We start from the raw sequence: 18,908 nt of genomic DNA on the forward strand, positions 1-18,908 counted from the left end.
TGTGATGTTAATTTTTTTTCCCAGAAATTTCAGGGAACATCAGCTCTTACAGCATATCTTGGAGGATGGATGGCCAATGCTTCTTTCCTGCACCAGGATGTTTCTGCAGGGCCTGTGGGCACATCTACTCTAAATAATGCAGGTAATGTGATGGTTATTTTATTTTTCTTGTTTACCTTTTCATCTACTGCCGGTGTTTGACAGGTTAGGTTAGACCTAGGCTATATTCCTTCAACATGTTTAAGAGAAAGCCAAAACAATAATGGCATCATTTCCTACACATGCCAGTCCCTCTATTACTTGTATACATTTGAGTCCAATTCCAAATCAGTATGGTGTTTGGACTAACATGAGCTAATGCAATTTAAGTGCCTTGCTCTCTAGGATTTCCTAATTCAATCTGCATGTAATTCTTCTTATTAGCACAGTAATTCCTTGATGAATAAGAGATTTGCAACATCAATCAACATTACTAAATGATACTAATTGCACTTGTGAACTATTATTAGGCCCTTTTACATTAATCTTTACCAACAAAATAATTTTTTTTTTTTTTTGCTAGGTAAATATCAGTAATATTCATGCATTAAATAGTCAACCCATTTTTATTTATACCCAAACCTCAACTACTTGGGTCCACATTTGAATGATTGATTAGAAAAAAATTTCAAGAATTCTTTTTTACAAACAACGAATTAATGTCGAAATGTAATTTAGTGAATGCTTTACTGAAACACTTGTATCGTAGAATAGGATATGATAACTTAATTGCTTGTATCAAGAAGATGCCTTCATTATATGTTAAAGTATCCGAGAATAATGGATAAACAGCAAGGAGGCTTCAAGATCGCATGATAGATAAGAAGCTATGGCCGAGATCAAGATAGAGATAGCTTGTTTTTATTCTTTTATCTTTTGTATCTATTTTTGTGTTTTATCTTCTTATTGTATTTAAATTGATGTAATCTAGTCCTAGATAGAAGGTAGGTAATCTAGTCCTATAAAGTAGGAATGTAATCTAGTTCTAAAATATAGGAGAATTCGTAGGAACTTTCTTGTATAAATTCTATTATTGACATCAATAAAATATAAGGAATATCGGTTCCTTTTTCCCAACATGGTATCAGAGTTTGCCGATCCAAGCCTTTTCTTCTAGTAACCAGTGCCTTCATTGCACAATCCTTGTTTCTTCGTGCCTTCATTGCTCGTGCCTTCATAACACCCGTTTTTTGGGTTCTAGCCGTTTAAACCATTCATCCTTCTGTTCTTCCTTCATAACCATGTCAAAAACATCAGCAAATTCGTCTTCTTCACCAACTATCATCACTAGAGAAACAGTTCCAGTGGATCAACCTTCTCCTGCCGGCAAACTACCAAGTGTTCACCAATCCTATCGGCTAAATGGTAGGAATTTTCTTCAATGGTCGCAGTTGATCAAAACCCTTCTTAAGGGTCGAGGAAAGAGCACTCACCTAACTGGGAACCCTGCACCAAAAACTAACCCAGGCTTCAGTACATGGGATGTGGAAGACTCCCGCATCATGTCGTGGCTATGGAGCACAATACAACCAGATATCAGCAAGAACTTTATGTTCCTTAGTATTGCCCTAGAAGTTTGGGAGACTATTTATCAGACTTACTCAAAGGCTAAGGATGCATTCGTAATCTTTGATGTCAGAACAAAGATCAATGGTTCAAAGCAAGGCCAATTAACAGTCACAAAGTACTATAATCTGATGCTAGGCCTATGGTTAGAGCTTGATCAATACCAAGCTATAAAGATGGTGTGCCAAGCGGATGCTGCTACCCTTAATCAGATCCTTGAAAGAGACCACATAGTAGAGTTCCTAGCAGGCCTAAATCCCGAGTTTGATTAGGTACGGGTTCAAATTCTCGGTAAGGATAAATTACCTAGCCTAAATGAGGTGTTTGCTATTGTTAGAAGTGAAGAAAATAGGAGAGGAGCCATGCTTGGTGGATCCAATATGGAAGGATTAGCACTCCTTTCCAGCAACGAACCATGGAAACAGTCAACAAATCGGAACAAGTTCAAACGAGAAGGGCAGTGGTGCACCTTCTGTAATAAGCTGAGGCACACTAAGGAGACCTGCTTCAAGCTGCATGGGAAGGAAGTAGTCCTCAACCGACTTGGTGGATTCAAGAATATAAGGAATCAAGGTCCTCCACAAAATTACCCTCAAAGCTACATTTCAAACAAAGAACAAGAGGGAGAAGCAGAAAAGGAAGAAAGGCCGAGTGTTGGAACTGGTACTGGTGCTAGAATGGATTTCAACCAACTCAATAAAGAGGAGATTAATAAGCTAAATGAGTTCCTAAAGACCATTCAAGATGGAGGAGCATCCTGCTCTATGGCTCAACAAGGTAAAGAAATATGTTTTACTCCTTTTTTAGCCTCCAAAATTGGTAGGAATAACACATGGATCTTGGATTCTGGGGCTACTAACCATATGACACCCAATTTTCAGTTTTTTGATACTTATGAGCCTTTTACATCATCCAAACAAATCACTATTGCCAATGGGACCACAATTCCCATTAAAGGAAAAGGTAAAGTTAGCTTTGGTCCAAATTTGTCAATAAATCCGGTACTTAATGTACCAGATTTAACCCTCAGCCTTATCTCCATAAAACAACTCACTCAAGACCTCAATTGCAATGTTGTTTTCTCTCCATATGTGTGTAAATTTCAGGACATGGACATGGGGAGGACGATTGGTGTGGCTAAAGAGCACCATGGGCTGTGTATCTTACAAGGGAGGAGCACTAAGCCTAAAGATCAACTGCAGGCAGCCTACTCAACCTAGAAAATAACCTCTGACCAAGCTGCCATTTGGCTTCATCATCTTCGCCTAGGTCATCCTCCTTTTAGTTTAGTGAGGGAAATGTTTCCTACTTTGTTTAAAACTCTTGATCCTAGTATTTTTCAGTGTGATGTGTGTGTTATGGCCAAACATCATAGAACCTCTTATTCAATTAGCAATAAACTATCATCTAGACCTTTTGCTTTGATCCATTTAGATGTTTGGGGTCCTTCAAGAATTTCAAATCAGTCGGGGGCCAAGTGGTTCATCTCATTCATAGATGATTGCATTAGAATGTGTTGGGTTTTCTTATTAAAGGATAAGGCTAGTATTGGGACTGTTCTCCCCTATTTTTGCAAAATGATTCACACACAATTTGGAACTCAAATTCAAAAATTTAGAACAGATAATGCAAGGGATTATTTCAATGCTCACTTACATCTCTTCTTTCAAAACGAAGGAATTGTCCATGAATCTTCATGCATTGACACTCCATAACAAATGGAGTGGCTGAGAGGAAGATGAGGCATCTTCTTAATGTCATTCAAACCCTTCTTCATTATCATAATATTCCTAAATATCTATAGGGGGAGGTAGTCTTGACAGCTACTTATGTCATTAATAGGGTCCCATCCAAGATTCTTAACAATCAAAGCCCTTTCCAAAGCCTAACCAAGTTCTTCCCAGACATGAAACTGCATTCTCCCTTGCCTCTTAAAGTTTTTGGATGTGTATGTTTTGTTCATTGAGACTTTTTCCCCAGTAGCAAAGATGACAACAGTTCGAGTTCTCATATCATTAGCAGCAAATTTGGGATGGAAACTACAATAACTAGATGTTAAAAATGCATTCTTGCATGGGGATTTAGAGGAAGAAGGGCAAGTGTGTAGATTGAAAAAGGCATTATATGGACTTAAACAGTCTCCACGGGCATGGTTTGGGCGATTTTCTACAGCAATGCATAATATGGGATACCAACAAAGCCGAGGGGACCACACCCTCTTCATTAAACACACAAAAGATAAGGTAACTCCTCTATTAGTTTATGTTGATGACATTGTTGTGATCGGAAATGATGAAGCTGAGCAAGAAGGCCTAAAACAAAATCTTGCTAAGGAATTTGAGATTAAAGACCTTGGAAGGTTAAAGTATTTCTTAGGCATTGAGGTGGCCTATTCTCAAAAGGGAATCTACCTATCTTAGCGTAAGTATACTCTTGACTCATTGACTGAGACTGGATTGCTAGGAGAAAAGGGAGCTCAGGTTCTAGTAGATCCAAACATCAAGCTATGAGAAAATTACTCTGGGGAAGCAATGGATAAAGGGCAGTTCCAAAGGTTGGTAGGAAAGCTAATATATCTCTCACATACTAGGCCGGACATAGCGTTTGGAGTAAGCCTAGTAAGTCAATTCATGCATAGCCCTAATGAGGAACACATGCAAGCAGTAAGGAAAATTCTTCATTATTTAAAAGCTACATCGGGCAAAGGCATTCTTTTTGCATCGGGAGCTATTCTAAAAGTTTAAGGGTACACGAATGTTGATTATGGAGGCTCTTTAGTTGATAGATGTTCCACAACTGGGTACTACATGTTTCTAAGAGGAAATTTGGTATCTTGGAGGAGTAAGAAACAAGGAGTAGTAGCACGGTCAAGTGCTGAGGCTGAATTCAGAGCTATGGCTCTTGGTGTGTGTGAACTCTTGTGGCTGAAAATTATCCTAAAAGATTTGAAGATTCAAGTACAATATCCTCTTGAGCTTCTATCCGACAATCAATCAGCAATCAATATTGCTCATAATCCAGTACAACATGACCGAACCAAGCACATTGAAATTGACAAGCATTTCATTAAAGAAAAACTGGAATCCAGGCTACTGCAAATCTCCTATGTTTCAACTAATCAACAGGTGACAAATCTTCTCACTAAAGGATTGCCTATTAGGAAATTTGAGGAACTAGTAAGCAAGCTAGGAATGAAAGACATCCACTTACCAGCTTGAGGGGGAGTGTTAAAGTATCCGAGAATAATGGATAAATAGCAAGGAGGCTTCAAGATCACATGATAGATAAGAAGCTATGGCTGAGATCAATACAGAGATAAGTTGTTTTTATTCTTTTATCTTTTGTATCTATTTTTGTGTTTTATCTTCTTATTATATTTAAATTGATGTAATCTAGTCCTAGATAGAAGATAGGTAACCTAGTCCTATAAAGTAGGAATGTAATTTAGTCCTAAAATATAGGAGAATTCTTAGGAACCTTCTTGTATAAATTCTATTATTATTGACATCAATAAAATATAAGGAATGCTGGTTCCTTTTTCCCAACATTATATTAAGAGAATGGCTTTTGAAATTAGTACTTCCTAACCTTCCAGTCATGAGTACTCAAGATATTGAAGTACTATCCATTACAGAAGTCTCACTTCTAGTCAGTTAGAGATAAAATGGCTAGTGCTTTACCCATTTAAGGTTTAGAATTTTGTTGGGCTCAGATAGTTTTAAAATCTACATTAAGACTTACAGAAGTAACATGTTCCTGCTCTCCATCTAGTTCATTATGGTCCCCACACACAATGAACTATTCTAATTGTAGAAAAGAACCTCTTGCTGGTTGATTTTTACTTAATCAATCTCGAATGATATCCAAAAATATATACACAATGGATCCTAAGAATTATCCTAGATTTTAGAGATTATATTCCTACTTTGTAGGACTAGGTTACAACAAACTTAAATACAAACAAATTTAATAAAAAAACTAACTAAGAAGATAAAATACAACAGCAAGATAAATCATAAAGATAAACTAGCAGCAGATAACGAGCAGCTCCATCACAATCAGCACACACGGCCCAGCAGCCCATCAATCAAATAACACCATATATTTTTATCACTAATGGTTGCAACAAATTACCCTTATTATATCCATGCAGCGTAGAGTTAATTACTGCAATGGTTAAGAGAAATCATTTCATCATTTGGAGTATGTTTGAATTATGACATTCAAATCAAATCTCCAAACTTGGTTTTTGACTATGAGCTAGTTTAGGATTCTAGGTAGTACATATCTTTTTGCTAATAAAATCTCATTTTTATTCATAATCAAGTCAAGATTAAAATGGTAGACAATTATATCTCATCTCCCTTACTTCATCTAAATCAGAATTATATCTTATCTCATGCATCAATTTATTTGCTCATTAGATGCGTAAATTGTGACACCCATAAATTTATTAATAAACATAGGAAGAGGGTTCCAACTTAACACTTCAAAAGGTGAGGAGCTATTATTAGACAGTTGCTGAAACAAAATATGTAAGGTGGCAGCCAAGCAGATGGAAAACCTCAGGTAAGCAGTTGAATTTAAAATCAGTTTTTGGGAACTAAATTAAGAGATAATATCTGCATTTTTAATATGTTATTAGGCATAAAAGAGGATTCCAATGATATGGAAATTAGTAATTTTTGTTAAGAATTGAGGAAGTTCGATTAAGGACTTAATTAAGGGGATTATGGTTAATTAAGCAAGAATTAGTGAAGTTCCAGCTATAGGGAATCTGCAGAAGATTTTGGAAACATGGTGAGGTGGCTGAATTGCTGAAGCATACAGGTGAGGTGTCTTCCTACAAGAAAGGCTTGCATGGATGGTGAGACAAGAAAGACAAAAGGGCAACACCTGCTTCAGTTTAAGCAGATAGCTGGCTGTCTTTGCAGGAAAATGCCACCAAACAAGAGCCAAGGGGAAGCCACTGGGGTTGTCATGCACTCAGCTTCTTCAGCAGAGAAGTAGGATTCTTCCATGGCCTATATATAGTCAAGACCACCTTCATTTCAAGAGACAACTGAAATGAGAGTGAGAAGATCTCCATAAGAAAGAGTGCTAGAGTGAGAAAGTTAAAGTAAGAAAGTTCTCCTGGAAGGGAGGAAGGAGCTGAGAAATAAGAAAGGCAGGCTAGAAAGCTAAAGGAATCTTGAAGAAACTAGGGCTTAACTTGAGATAAGTGCATGCCTATGGTTATTCTATGTTGGTATTTTGCATGAAATGATTTTATGGCAGCCTAATGCCTAAACATGTTGTGTTCATGATATGTGTGCATAATGTGGGTATGAATTAAGCATGTATAGTTAATGAAGGTTCAAGCCATAAATGTTTTGTAACGATTGTTGTTAATGTTTGGCCAACGGTGGAGCTCTTAGGTCGTGTGAATGATGCCCAAGGATAATGGGAGGGCTTGAACACAGGAGAGGGAGCAGATGGGTGAATGGGAGAATGTTATGATTAAGGGCCGCCATCATGAAAAGTGCAGATGATATCATGAATGTGTGATTGCATTTCCATGACATGCCTTACTTCAAATTCTATCATCATGCATTGCATTTTAACATTCCAGACCATGCTACGGATGGGAGATCAGTCAACCAGGGGTTAGAGGATTAGAGGAAATATGCAAGCCATTATGTATGTACTTTTGGTAGAATGTTTTTTTCCAACTTAAATGCCGTTGTACTTGGTTGTATATGTGATATAAATTGATGTTTTGGAATCATCCTTGGAATTAAATTACTCTTATCAATTATGAGTAAGCTTGGTTGGAAACAGAAATTAGTAACCAATAGATAAAGGGGGCACTTCAATGGAGGAGATTGAGCAGGTCCTACTCAATGAAGTAAAGACTTTTCATGTCATCACAAACCAAGGATGTACCTTGGCTTTGAAACCCAGGTCAATCTATGAGACATGGTAGATCACAGACATACTGGTACACTAAGGTAAGTCAAATAGGATGCATATACATGACACCACATAAATAATGTTGGAAAGAGAGTGAGTCCTAACTTCCTTTTTGTTCTTTACTATTACTCTTTCCCTACTCAGTTTTTTGTTTATTTTGGTCTATATTTATCAATCATAATATGCTTAGATATATGATTGCATCTTATTCAATCTATTTCTTTCATTGCTTTCATTTGAAATGAGAGCTCATGTGTATCTACGACTATAGGGGTTATTTATTTATTTATTTTTTTGAAAAGTGACTTGGATAGATTGTGGGTAATGTGCACGATAATTACATTTCTTGTAGCCATGTTAATTGTTCATCCTCTAGCTACAAGCTTCACTATGATCATTTCAATAAAACAATTTGATTAATGTCCTTTCTCGGCACCTTGAGTTGGAAGGATTCCTTTCCCCCTTCCATCCAGGTCTTTTGATTCTTTTGTACCTATATTATCACAGGCCCCCTTTACTAGTTGTGTAACTAGTCATGAACCTTAAACTAAAACTTAAAATTCACGAAACCTGAAGATTCATCCAATTTATTATAAAAATAACTCAAAATTAAACTATCCAAAACTGAGTTCATTGATAATCCCTCAATTTGAGTCCATGTCTAGCTCCATATATATCCAAAAATACATCAATATCCAAAAATAAAGGATTTCATATATATAATTAAACAAAATTTAGTTTCAAAGTTTCACCAGCATTCCCCACGCATGAACATGCATCAATAAAAGATTAAATTCATGTAGCATCACACAATGTATCTGTCAAATTTCCATAGTGTAAATAAGTAATCATCTCAATCATAAATTTTCATGGAAATAAAGCCTAAATTCAGTTCTCTTCTTGGTTCTAATCAATAACTAGCCGGTACCCCTAGCTCCTGGAGTCCCAACATTTATACATGGTGCCAGTAATCTTCTCGAATCTAGCCCGTACGCATAGTTCCTGGAGTCTACCAATGCACAAGATACAACATTGTATAACCATTCACAAAATCTTTATAACATGTTTCTCAAAACCATCACAAAAATCCTTTCATGTTTCTCAAAACAATTTCACCATTCCACCCTCTCAATTTGTTTTCAAATCAACAATTCATGTATGTATGTATGTATGTATGTATGTATGTCAAGTAATAGGATTGAGAATTTATATAATATCAAAATAATTTTTCAACCATGCATGGGAATAGGTTTCAAAGCATATACTATTGCAGAAATAACCACTCACCTAACCCCTTTGTAGAGAAAATCCACAAATATCCAGTGACTTTGCTTCTCATCAATTCTCCTAGCTCAAAGTTTTATGATTAAACCCTCCTCTAACCATTTCTGTATATGCCTCTTAAGGGTTCATCCAATTCCTCTTTGGTTTTGAATTCAATTTTTCCCTTTTGTTTCCAGTTTTCCAATTAATCATAATCCTTATCAAATCCTAATTAGATAATTCACAGGTTTTGCTTGACAAGGAAGGGCCTGCTTGCAAATTTTGGATAAACAATTCTTCTTTAACAAGGAAGTGGTTTGTTTCCAATTCTTTAATAAATGCCAATCCTTCTCAAATTCTCTTCCATGTGTATCTCATTCTAATTTATTCCAATTTGTCCAGCAATTTCTAAAATCAAGTTTATCCTCAGTTCAAACTTCCAGGCCAATCTAAATCCCTCTACAACTATGACAATCTCTCTTATCTCAATCCCCAATTAGAATTTGAACTAAATCTCAATTTCTTTGAAACTGTGATTACATTATCCTAATCTATGATGACTTTAGAAATCCTATTTCCTTCCAATTTTTTTTTCCTTTCCAAATTTCTGGTGTTACATATATGTTGTTATAGCATCTATGCTAAAGTGTCCTACAACATCTACTAACAACAATCCGGTAATGGACCATCAAACTGCAGATCCTGAAAATGTGCTGACAAGATCAAGACCTTTTGGAACATCAGATGAGGTATTGTGTGTACTATTTCAATTATTACTTTTCTTTTAATCTCTAGCTTTTAATTTTGCAACATGTCCGCTTTTGATGTTATTTGAGTCATTTTGGAGATTACATCCTATTGTCAATATTCTTGTCCTCATCTCAAAATTATTCAATACATGGTGTTTTGGAAATTTTGAATTTCATTTTTGATCTTGGTGAGGTCCACATCAAGACTTACACCATAAGTTGGATGTTTTTCTGATGGAATCTGATGTTTCTGTTGGAATTATGATTCTCTTAGTAATTTGTTGTTGTCATTATCCTTCCGATTTTTGTTTATGTTTTCATTATTTTTGTTGCCCTTATGCTTCATGTTTTGTTGCCCTTATGCTTCATGTATCCCACACACACACACACACACACACACATCCCATAAGTTGGATGTTTTTCTGATGGAATCTGATGTTTCTGTACACACACATGTTTCTGTACACACACACACACACACACACACACCATAAGTTGGATGTTTTTCTGATGGAATCTGATGTTTTTGTTGGAATTATGATTCTCTTAGTAATTTGTTGTTGTCATTATCCTTACACACACACACACACACACACCATAAGTTGGATGTTTTTCTGATGGAATCTGATGTTTCTGTACACACACACACACACACACACACACACACACCATAAGTTGGATGTTTTTCTGATGGAATCTGATGTTTCTGTTGGAATTATGATTCTCTTAGTAATTTGTTGTTGTCATTATCCTTCCGATTTTTGTTTATGTTTTCATTATTTTTGTTGCCACACACACACACACACCATAAGTCACACACACACACACCATAACACACACACACACACACACACACACCATAAGTTGGATGTTTTTCTGATGGAATCTGATGTTTCTGTTGGAATTATGATTCTCTTAGTAATTTGTTGTTGTCATTATCCTTCCGATTTTTGTTTATGTTTTCATTATTTTTGTTGCCACACACACACACACACACCATAAGTCACACACACACACACCATAAGTTGGATGTTTTTCTGATGGAATCTGATGTTTCTGTTGGAATTATGATTCTCTTAGTAATTTGTTGTTGTCATTATCCTTCCGATTTTTGTTTATGTTTTCATTATTTTTGTTACACACACACACACACACCCCTTTTATCTACAACTCCCAATAACCGTTTGCTTTGCTTTTATCTACAACTCCCAATAACCGTTTGCTTTTATCTACAACTCCCAATATCCGTTACACACCGTTTGCTTTTATCTACAACTCCCAATAACCGTTTGCTTTTATCTACAACTCCCAATATCCGTTTGCTTTTATCTACAACTCCACATATTGGGATAAAGGCTTGATATGATTTTTTTTTTCTTTTTTTTGGATGAGAGGCTGGATTTGTGGTTTATTTGTTTTGATCTACAGATTAAACTTTGGCTTGTGGATGAAATTGTGCAGGTTCACAACCGCCCTATTAATGTTTTACCCGTCAGATATCCTACCCAGAGTCCTGCTCATACCATGTATTCTACTGATGACTTGCCCAAGATGGTGGTTGCGAATTTAAATCAAGGTTCTGTTATCAAGAGCATGGATTTCCATCCAGTGGAACACAATTTGCTTCTTGGTTAGTAATTACTGCCATAAAAAATCAACTTTCATTTCTGTTTCTTCTAGTCAAGTTTGGATTTTAAATAAACAATTTAACATCTGGCCACAACAAGAAAAAAGGAAACTAGGAAGAGTTGCTGAATGCATCTTTGTTGTTATCCCCTTTCTCATTTCAGTTGGAACAGAAATTGGTGATATTGCACTATGGGAGGTTGGTAGCAGGGAGAGGCTTGTTCTTAGAAATTTCAGGGTTTGGGACATTGCGAAATGTTCAGTGGTTTTGCAGGTATGCATTAATGTCTTCAGAAAATTTTCCTATGGTCCCTTGTTCCTTTTGTTTTGTTTGCAGTTTTCAACCATAAAAAATCTTTGTTTGCTTCTTCTTCTTTATAGGCTGCTTTGGCCAATGAGCATACAGCATCAGTGAACAGAGTAATGTGGAGTCCTGATGGCAACCTTTTTGGTATTATAAAATTTATTATTTGTGCATTTTCTCACTACTCCTGAGCATAAGAGGATTTGTGCACTTTAGCATAAAGTTGTTCTAGCATTAAATGAATTTTATTGCTCCCTATAAATTATATTTTGGAGATTTGGATGCTGCATTTTGCTTCCATGGAAGACAGGGAAACCGGATAAAATTGTTAAAATATTCGTTTGGATTGTTTAAGGTTTTTCATTTATGATTGTTTCACCCCTGATCCAGGTGTTGCATACTCCAAGCACATTGTGCATTTATATACATTTCATGGCAGTGATGACATACGGAATCACCTGGAGGTAAACCTATGGCTATCTGCCTTTGTACCTTGGGTACCCCCATCTGTTTTCAGTCAATAACATGAGAATGACAACTGGGTTGCTTACATGGATTTTTCCAGATTGATGCTCATACCGGTAATGTTAATGATCTCGCTTTCTCTCAGCCAAAGAAGTGCATCATAACTTGTGGGGAGGACAAGACTATTAAGGTTTCTGTTTGTTAAACATTTCTCTTTGACGGACTGGTTAAAATACAACCTGCACTAATTAATTATCATGTCTGCGCAGGTGTGGGATGCTGCCACTGGTTATAAAAAGTATACTATGGAAGGTCATCTGTTTCCCGTTTATTCTGTGTGTCCACATAACAGAGAAAACATTCAGGTACTTTTTTGATCTGGGATAACTTTTTATCTTGCCATGCAATAAATCATGAACCAGGGAGTTTTAAGTGGTATTGAATTCCCTTTTTTTTTTTCTTTTTGCTTCTGTGAGCCACCATCTTTTTGATTGCATTTTGATACCAAATGATTATTTTTCCTATTGTTACACTATGTGCAGTGGAAGAACTGAGAAGTTTTGTTTAGGTGGGGTTGGGGTTTCTTCTTAAAGTTTGGAGGAGGCAACGCAAAATTTCCAATATGTAGTTTCTTATCTAAATGCTAAAAAGAAGTTCCATCAGTGACTCTGGGTTTCATGAATTACTAATGATTTGTGAATTTGTTCTAATTTGAACTTTCTTTTCAAGTTTTTCCACTTACAATGTTATTCCATTTTGTTCTTTTACCAATTGGACTATATGAGGAATTTTAAACTTAAAGCCTCATCCAGTGTGATCTAGAGACTTATAGAACTTCCTTACGTTTTACTTGTATAATGATATTTTCTCCTCTGTTAGTTCATACTTTCAACGGGCACTGATGGGAAGATTAAGGCATGGCTGTATGATAATTTTGGTTCCAGAGTTGATTATGATGCTCCAGGGCATACTTGCACAACAATGGCTTACAGTTCTGATGGCATGAGGTATATACATTGTTAATTCACTCTAAGATCTGCAATTTCATGTCCTTAATCTTTCTTTTTGTTGGAAACTCTGTAGATTGTTTTCATGTGGAACTAGTAAAGAAGGAGAATCATACATTGCAGAATGGAATGAAAGTGAAGGGATTGTCAAGCGTACATATCATGGTCTTGCAAAGAAGTCTGTTGGGATTGTGCAATTTGATACAGCAAGAAATAAATTTTTGGCCGCTGGTGATGAATTTGTAATCAAATTCTGGGACATGGATGACGTTAACCTGTTGACAACTTCCAATGCAGAGGGTGGATTGCCGGTATCATGAATAACATCTCTTGATTTACTTCCCATCTTCTGGGTGGAAAAGCCTTTGTATAAAATAATAATCCTTGTGCCAAACATCTCTCAGGCTTCACCGTGCCTTCGGTTTAATAAAGAAGGAAAACTATTGGCTGTCTCAACAAGTGAGAATGGTTTCAAGATTCTTGCAAATGCTGAAGCTGTTAGGCGTTTTCATCCCATTGGAAGTCATGCATTTGATCCTTCAAGAATTACTGCTAAGACAGCTGCAAAGGCAAGCCTTTGATTGTAATTTCTGAGAAAATGTTGGTTTTTAGATACCCTTTTAACATGCTTAATATCATGCAGACACCCATAATTGGCACATATGCTACTTCCAGTTCAGCTGCCGCAAATGTTGGTGTTGCAGATAGAAATGCTCAGGCTATGGCTATGATGGTACCTGTAAGCAAGGAAATCCTGATTGTGTGAACTCTCCTTTCACTAATGTTGTGTGGTTTTTTATTTTAATTTGGTATAGATGATAGAATGATGATGACAAGTGCCAATATTCTCACAGTTGAGTTGGAGTATGTACAGTGATTGTTATACGGACTAGAATGTAGTATACTTTATTAACTAGCATTGTTAATTTTTTTGTAGAATGGGGAAAACCGACCTTTTCCAGGTATGAAGCCAAGAACTGTGAATGAGCTAGAACAATCCAAGATTTGGAAGCTCTCTGAAATTGCTGAACCATCTGAGCTTCATTCTTTGAGGCTTCCTGATAATTTGCAGTCAGTAAGGGTAGGTATACACAGTGTTACATTCTAATAGAAGCTAAAATACCCTGCCTGATTTATTTTACTTTCTTAAATTACTTCGTAATCATTCTCTCTCTCTCTCTCTCTCTCTCTCTCCTGTTATGATATGTTCCTGTGTCACCCCAAGAAAGATTTAGGGTGAAGAAATGGATATTTTCCTTTTTAATTCAGTAAATGTGTTACTGGTTGTGTAATGTACTGCCAACTTCTATGATGTATCTGCTTATTTTGAATTTCCTGTTCTTTACGAATTAGTTGGTACTATATGAGTTTGGGCTAGGAAAAGAGTGAAAACCTTTCCACTTATATGGGCAAGAAGTACATCCTGAATGTCCCCCACAAGCTCTACAATAAATGCCTTAGTGTGTACAAGTGGCCGTGCATGTGAAGTCTTTTTTGGTGCTCATATTATATGGAGCAGCTGTGTAGTTAAGAATTTGTGAAACCTGATGTAGGCTCACCTACAACTCACAGTAAACACACACTCGAATACGGATTGCACTAAGAAAACGAACATCTTTCCTATTTCATAAGCAACCAAGAACCCTACAATGCGAATAAATGTCTTAAATAGGCGAAAACAGAAAACCTACTGGGCCAATAGTCGCTTAACGGGCTGGGCTTACAAAATAGAATAAATAAACGTTTAAAATAATGAACTAAAAACACAAAACTGCATTTTTGACACTATAAACTATCTCAAATGGAAAAAATCCATCATATGTCACAGCGAAGCATGAGCTAGATGCATCCTGTCATGAGCTTTTCGAAATGGGATCATGGGCCCAAAACGGACACCGTATGCGAAAGTTACACCCATTTCTTCGAACACCGATCGTTGTAACGTTCTAAGTATGCAAGTGCTTGTTCCTCTGCATTAGACACACGAACCTCATCATTCTCCCCGGGGTCACTGGGATTCGCCCTCGAATTTGAACCGCTATCACCATCCTCCACGTCGTCCCCCTAGTATGGCAAAAGGTGCTTCACATTAAACACATCAGAAGTACGGATATGAGAAGGAAGCCGCACACGATAGGCATTGGGATTAATCTTTTCAATGATCTCCACAAGACCAATGGTAAGAGCCAACAACTTAGAATATTCATGAGACGACACTTGATCTTTAGTGAGGACAGCCCAAACATAATCACCCACTTCAAAATCAACAGAATGACGATGATGGTCAGCCGCCTCCTTATGAACCTGTTGCAAGCTACGAACAAAGTTGACAGCCTTCCCATGCAATCGAGTCTTAGAGGGTAGTGTCAACAAATCAACTGGACTGCGGGGCAGAATACTATACATCACTTGAAACAGACTAAAACTTGTGCTCCTGTTACGAGTATGGTTGTAAGCAAACTCGGCTTGACTAAGCCGCTGATCCCACAAGCGAAGATTATCTCCCACTAAGCATCGTAACAGATCCCCCAAAGAGCGATTGACCATCTTTGTTTGACCATCCGTTTGGGGATGATAAGCACTGCTAAAATTGAGCGAGGTGTTAACCGATTTCCACAAACTCCTCCATAAATGACTAATAAACCGTGTGTCTTTGTCCGACACACAATAGACGTAGGTAAACCATGCAAACGATATACCTCTCGAAAAAAGAGCTGGGCAACATTCAAGGCATCTGCTGTCCGCTTACAAGGGATGAAATGCACCATTTTAGAAAAACAATCAACAACCACAAAGATGGAGTCATTACAGCACTGTGTACGCGACAAGCGCAAGACAAAGTCCATACTGATGTCAGTCCAAGGTGCGGAAGGAACCAGTAAGGACCGGTGGAGACCAGCATTCGTGGCTTTCCCCTTTGCCAAGTAACACACCCGACATTGTGTCACATACCGTGCCACTTCACGACGCAGAGACGGCTAAAAGAAGGAAGCACTAATGAGAGCCAAAGTTTGATCCCGCCCGACATTGCCCTCGCTGTGATACTCCTCAATCAATTTTAGCTGAAGATTATAGTTCGACACACATAATTGAGCACCCTTAAACGCATAATCGTCTTCTAGGAGAAAGGGTGGGTGAGGTCCCTGCAACAAACTAGCATAAATGGGGCCAAAGTAAGAGTCATCCACATAAAGAGACACAAAGGTCTTGAAACCAGGAATAACGACCTGTAGCCAAGCTAATAACCCATGCTGACGACTGAGCATATTGGCCACTTGGTTAGAAGAACCTGCTTGATGCTTAATGACAAAGTTAAACTGTTGCAAGAAGGCAATCCAAGATGCATGACAGGCTGACACTGATTCTTGGCGGGATAAATGCTTAAGAGCCTTATGATCACTGTATAAGATAAACTCTTGCTGAAAAAGATAATGGCACCAATGGCGTATAGCCTGAACAACAGCATAAAATTCGGTATCGTACGTGCTATATCTCCCCTAAGCCCCAGCCAACTTCTGACTAAAATATGCCACCGGTTTGCCCTCTTGGCTAAGGACTACTCCAATGCCCAACTTCGAGGCATCACAATGCAAGGCAAAAGGTTTAGAGAAATCAGGTAACGAGAGCACTGGGGCTGAAGTCAAGCACTGCTTAATATGCTCAAATGCGTTCTCGGCCTCGGGTGTCCACTCAAATTTACTCGCCTTCATACAATCCGTAATGGGAGACATAATGGTGCTGAAATGCTGAATAAACCATCGATAAAACGATGCTAATCCATGAAAACTCTGCACATTGGAAAGTGTTTTTGGTCACGGCCACTGTTGAATCGCATCAACCTTAGCAGAATCGACTGTCACCCCACTGGCTGAAACAACATACCCCAAATACAAAACTCGTTCGATGAAGAAAGCACATTTACTTGGGGCTGCAAAGAACTTCTCCTTACGCAAAATGGCCAGAACAACCTATAAATGAGCGTAATGAGATTCCTCAAACGCGCTATACACCAAAATATCATCAAAGTATACAATGATACAGTTACCAATGAATAGTCGTAGAGCTTGATTCATCACCCGCATGAAAGTGTTCGGGGCGTTGGATAACCTGAAGGGCATAACCAGCCATTCAAACAAGCCCTCCCTCGTCTTAAACGTTGTCTTCCACTCATCACCAGGACGAACTCTGATCTACTGGTAACCACTTTTCAAATCAAGCTTAGTGAAGACTGTTGCTCCTACCAACTGGTTAAGTAAATCATTAAGCCTCAGTATTGGAAAGCGATAACGAACTGTTATTTTGTTGATGGCTCTGCTATCTACACACATTCGATAACTCTTATCTTTTTTTGGTACTAGAAGCGCGGGTACTGTGCACGGGCTAAGGCTCTCCCGGATATGACCCTTCTATACTAACTCCTTCACTTGCCTTCTCAACTCCTCATGTTCAGCTGGGCTCATTCGATAATGGGGACGGTTAGGCAGCGATTCACCAAGAATCAAATCAATCTGGTGCTGAATATCCCGCAATGGAGGAAGACCCTGCGGCAGATCCTCTGGAAACACGTCGTGAAATTTAGACACCAAGACGGCAGCTTTAGGGTGAAGACTCGCCCCCTCGGCTACCACATGTACTGCCGACACTCCCGTGGCCTCAATTCCCACTAACAACAGCACAACACCCTCAACCAACATCTCACGCACAAACAAGGAACGGGAAAGTAGATTACTACTATCCCCTGCCAAAGAGACACAATGAGTGTCCTTGGAAGGTAGTAGTACAATCTTTTTTCCCGAAAAGGTGAAACTATATGCGTTACACCGTCCGTCATGACACACCCCGATCAAACTACCATGGACGACCCAACAACAGATGACACGCGTCCATAGGCACCACATCGCACCACACACTATCATGATACACATTTCCATTAGAGAAAGACACCAATACACGTTTGGTGATGGAAATTTCATTACCTCGCTTTAGCCATGCCAAACTGTAAGGAGCAGGAAGGGGTTCTGTAGCTAAACTCAACTTTTGAACAACGGCCTCTGACATCACGTTTTCACGGCTGCTCAAGTCGATGATAAACCTGCACACCTTCCCCTCAATGGTGCACGTGGACGGGAAAATATGGTTTTGCTGCAAATTCTCAGACGGCCCCTTAGGCTTAAGGCGCGCTCGCCGCACTACCAAGAGAGGCCCTATGTCACCTGTAAGCACCTCCTCAGCTTCTTCTGCTTCTCCTCCATCATGGGCAATATTGACGACATTGGTTTGGCTCGCCTCTCCTACCAACAAACCTGGATGTGACTACCCTTGGGATGGATAGTCCCTCCTCAAATGACCAAAACCACCACAACTGAAACACAGACCACCACGCCCCCACCCACCAAGAGGAGCCCAACCACCTGGAGTCACGACTGTAGGAGCTATAGGGCGAGTGTTCCGATCAACACCCTATGGAGGTTGGGACAGACTAGATGTGGGATTCGAGGCAACTTGTCGACCCCCACCTCTGGATGGACCACCAGAACTATTGACTCCTGATTGCCGCAACTGTTGGCTTTTAGCCTAGAGTGCACGTTGATGAGCCTCAGACATGGACACTGGCGAAAACATATTGAGAATATCCTGCAAATTCATCCTCAGTCTGCCAATGTAGCACGCCACCAATTGATCCTTTGATTCCCCCAAATCGTTACGTGCTATTAATTGGTAGAATTCTGTGAAATAAGCATCTACAGAACGATTTCCTTGCCTTAAATTCTGCAAACGCTGGTACAAGGTCCTCATGAAATTGAAGGGAAGAAACGCTACCTTCAACTGTTTCTTCATCCTCTCCCATGACTGAATTTTCGCCTTGCCCTGACAGCTCCGGTTTTTCTTAACTTGCTGCCACCAAGTGAATGGCTGACCACACACCCTCATAGCCAC

At 38.5% G+C, this 18,908-nt stretch overlaps 1 protein-coding gene across 7 annotated transcripts in view; it reads left to right on the forward strand.

Annotated features, from left to right (window-relative positions):
* LOC127790290 (topless-related protein 4-like) overlaps window positions 1-18,908 on the forward strand; it is a 58,407-nt gene that overhangs the window by 35,993 nt on the left and 3,506 nt on the right. For 5 of the 7 annotated variants that reach the window (XM_052319703.1, XM_052319709.1, XM_052319706.1 and 2 more), the window contains 13 exons: window positions 25-142; window positions 9,520-9,569; window positions 11,031-11,199; window positions 11,360-11,469; window positions 11,577-11,646; window positions 11,890-11,963; window positions 12,065-12,154; window positions 12,234-12,329; window positions 12,844-12,971; window positions 13,048-13,282; window positions 13,376-13,540; window positions 13,615-13,731; window positions 13,909-14,052. In XM_052319703.1, coding sequence (XP_052175663.1) covers window positions 25-142; window positions 9,520-9,569; window positions 11,031-11,199; window positions 11,360-11,469; window positions 11,577-11,646; window positions 11,890-11,963; window positions 12,065-12,154; window positions 12,234-12,329; window positions 12,844-12,971; window positions 13,048-13,282; window positions 13,376-13,540; window positions 13,615-13,731; window positions 13,909-14,052 — 1,566 coding nt within the window. The remainder of the gene's footprint in view (window positions 1-24; window positions 143-9,519; window positions 9,570-11,030; window positions 11,200-11,359; window positions 11,470-11,576; window positions 11,647-11,889; window positions 11,964-12,064; window positions 12,155-12,233; window positions 12,330-12,843; window positions 12,972-13,047; window positions 13,283-13,375; window positions 13,541-13,614; window positions 13,732-13,908; window positions 14,053-18,908) is intronic. The other 2 variants (XM_052319710.1, XM_052319711.1) reach the window with 2 other exon arrangements.

The sequence above is a fragment of the Diospyros lotus genome, chromosome 14, assembly GCF_014633365.1.
Source record: "Diospyros lotus cultivar Yz01 chromosome 14, ASM1463336v1, whole genome shotgun sequence".
Taxonomy (NCBI): Eukaryota; Viridiplantae; Streptophyta; class Magnoliopsida; order Ericales; family Ebenaceae; genus Diospyros; species Diospyros lotus.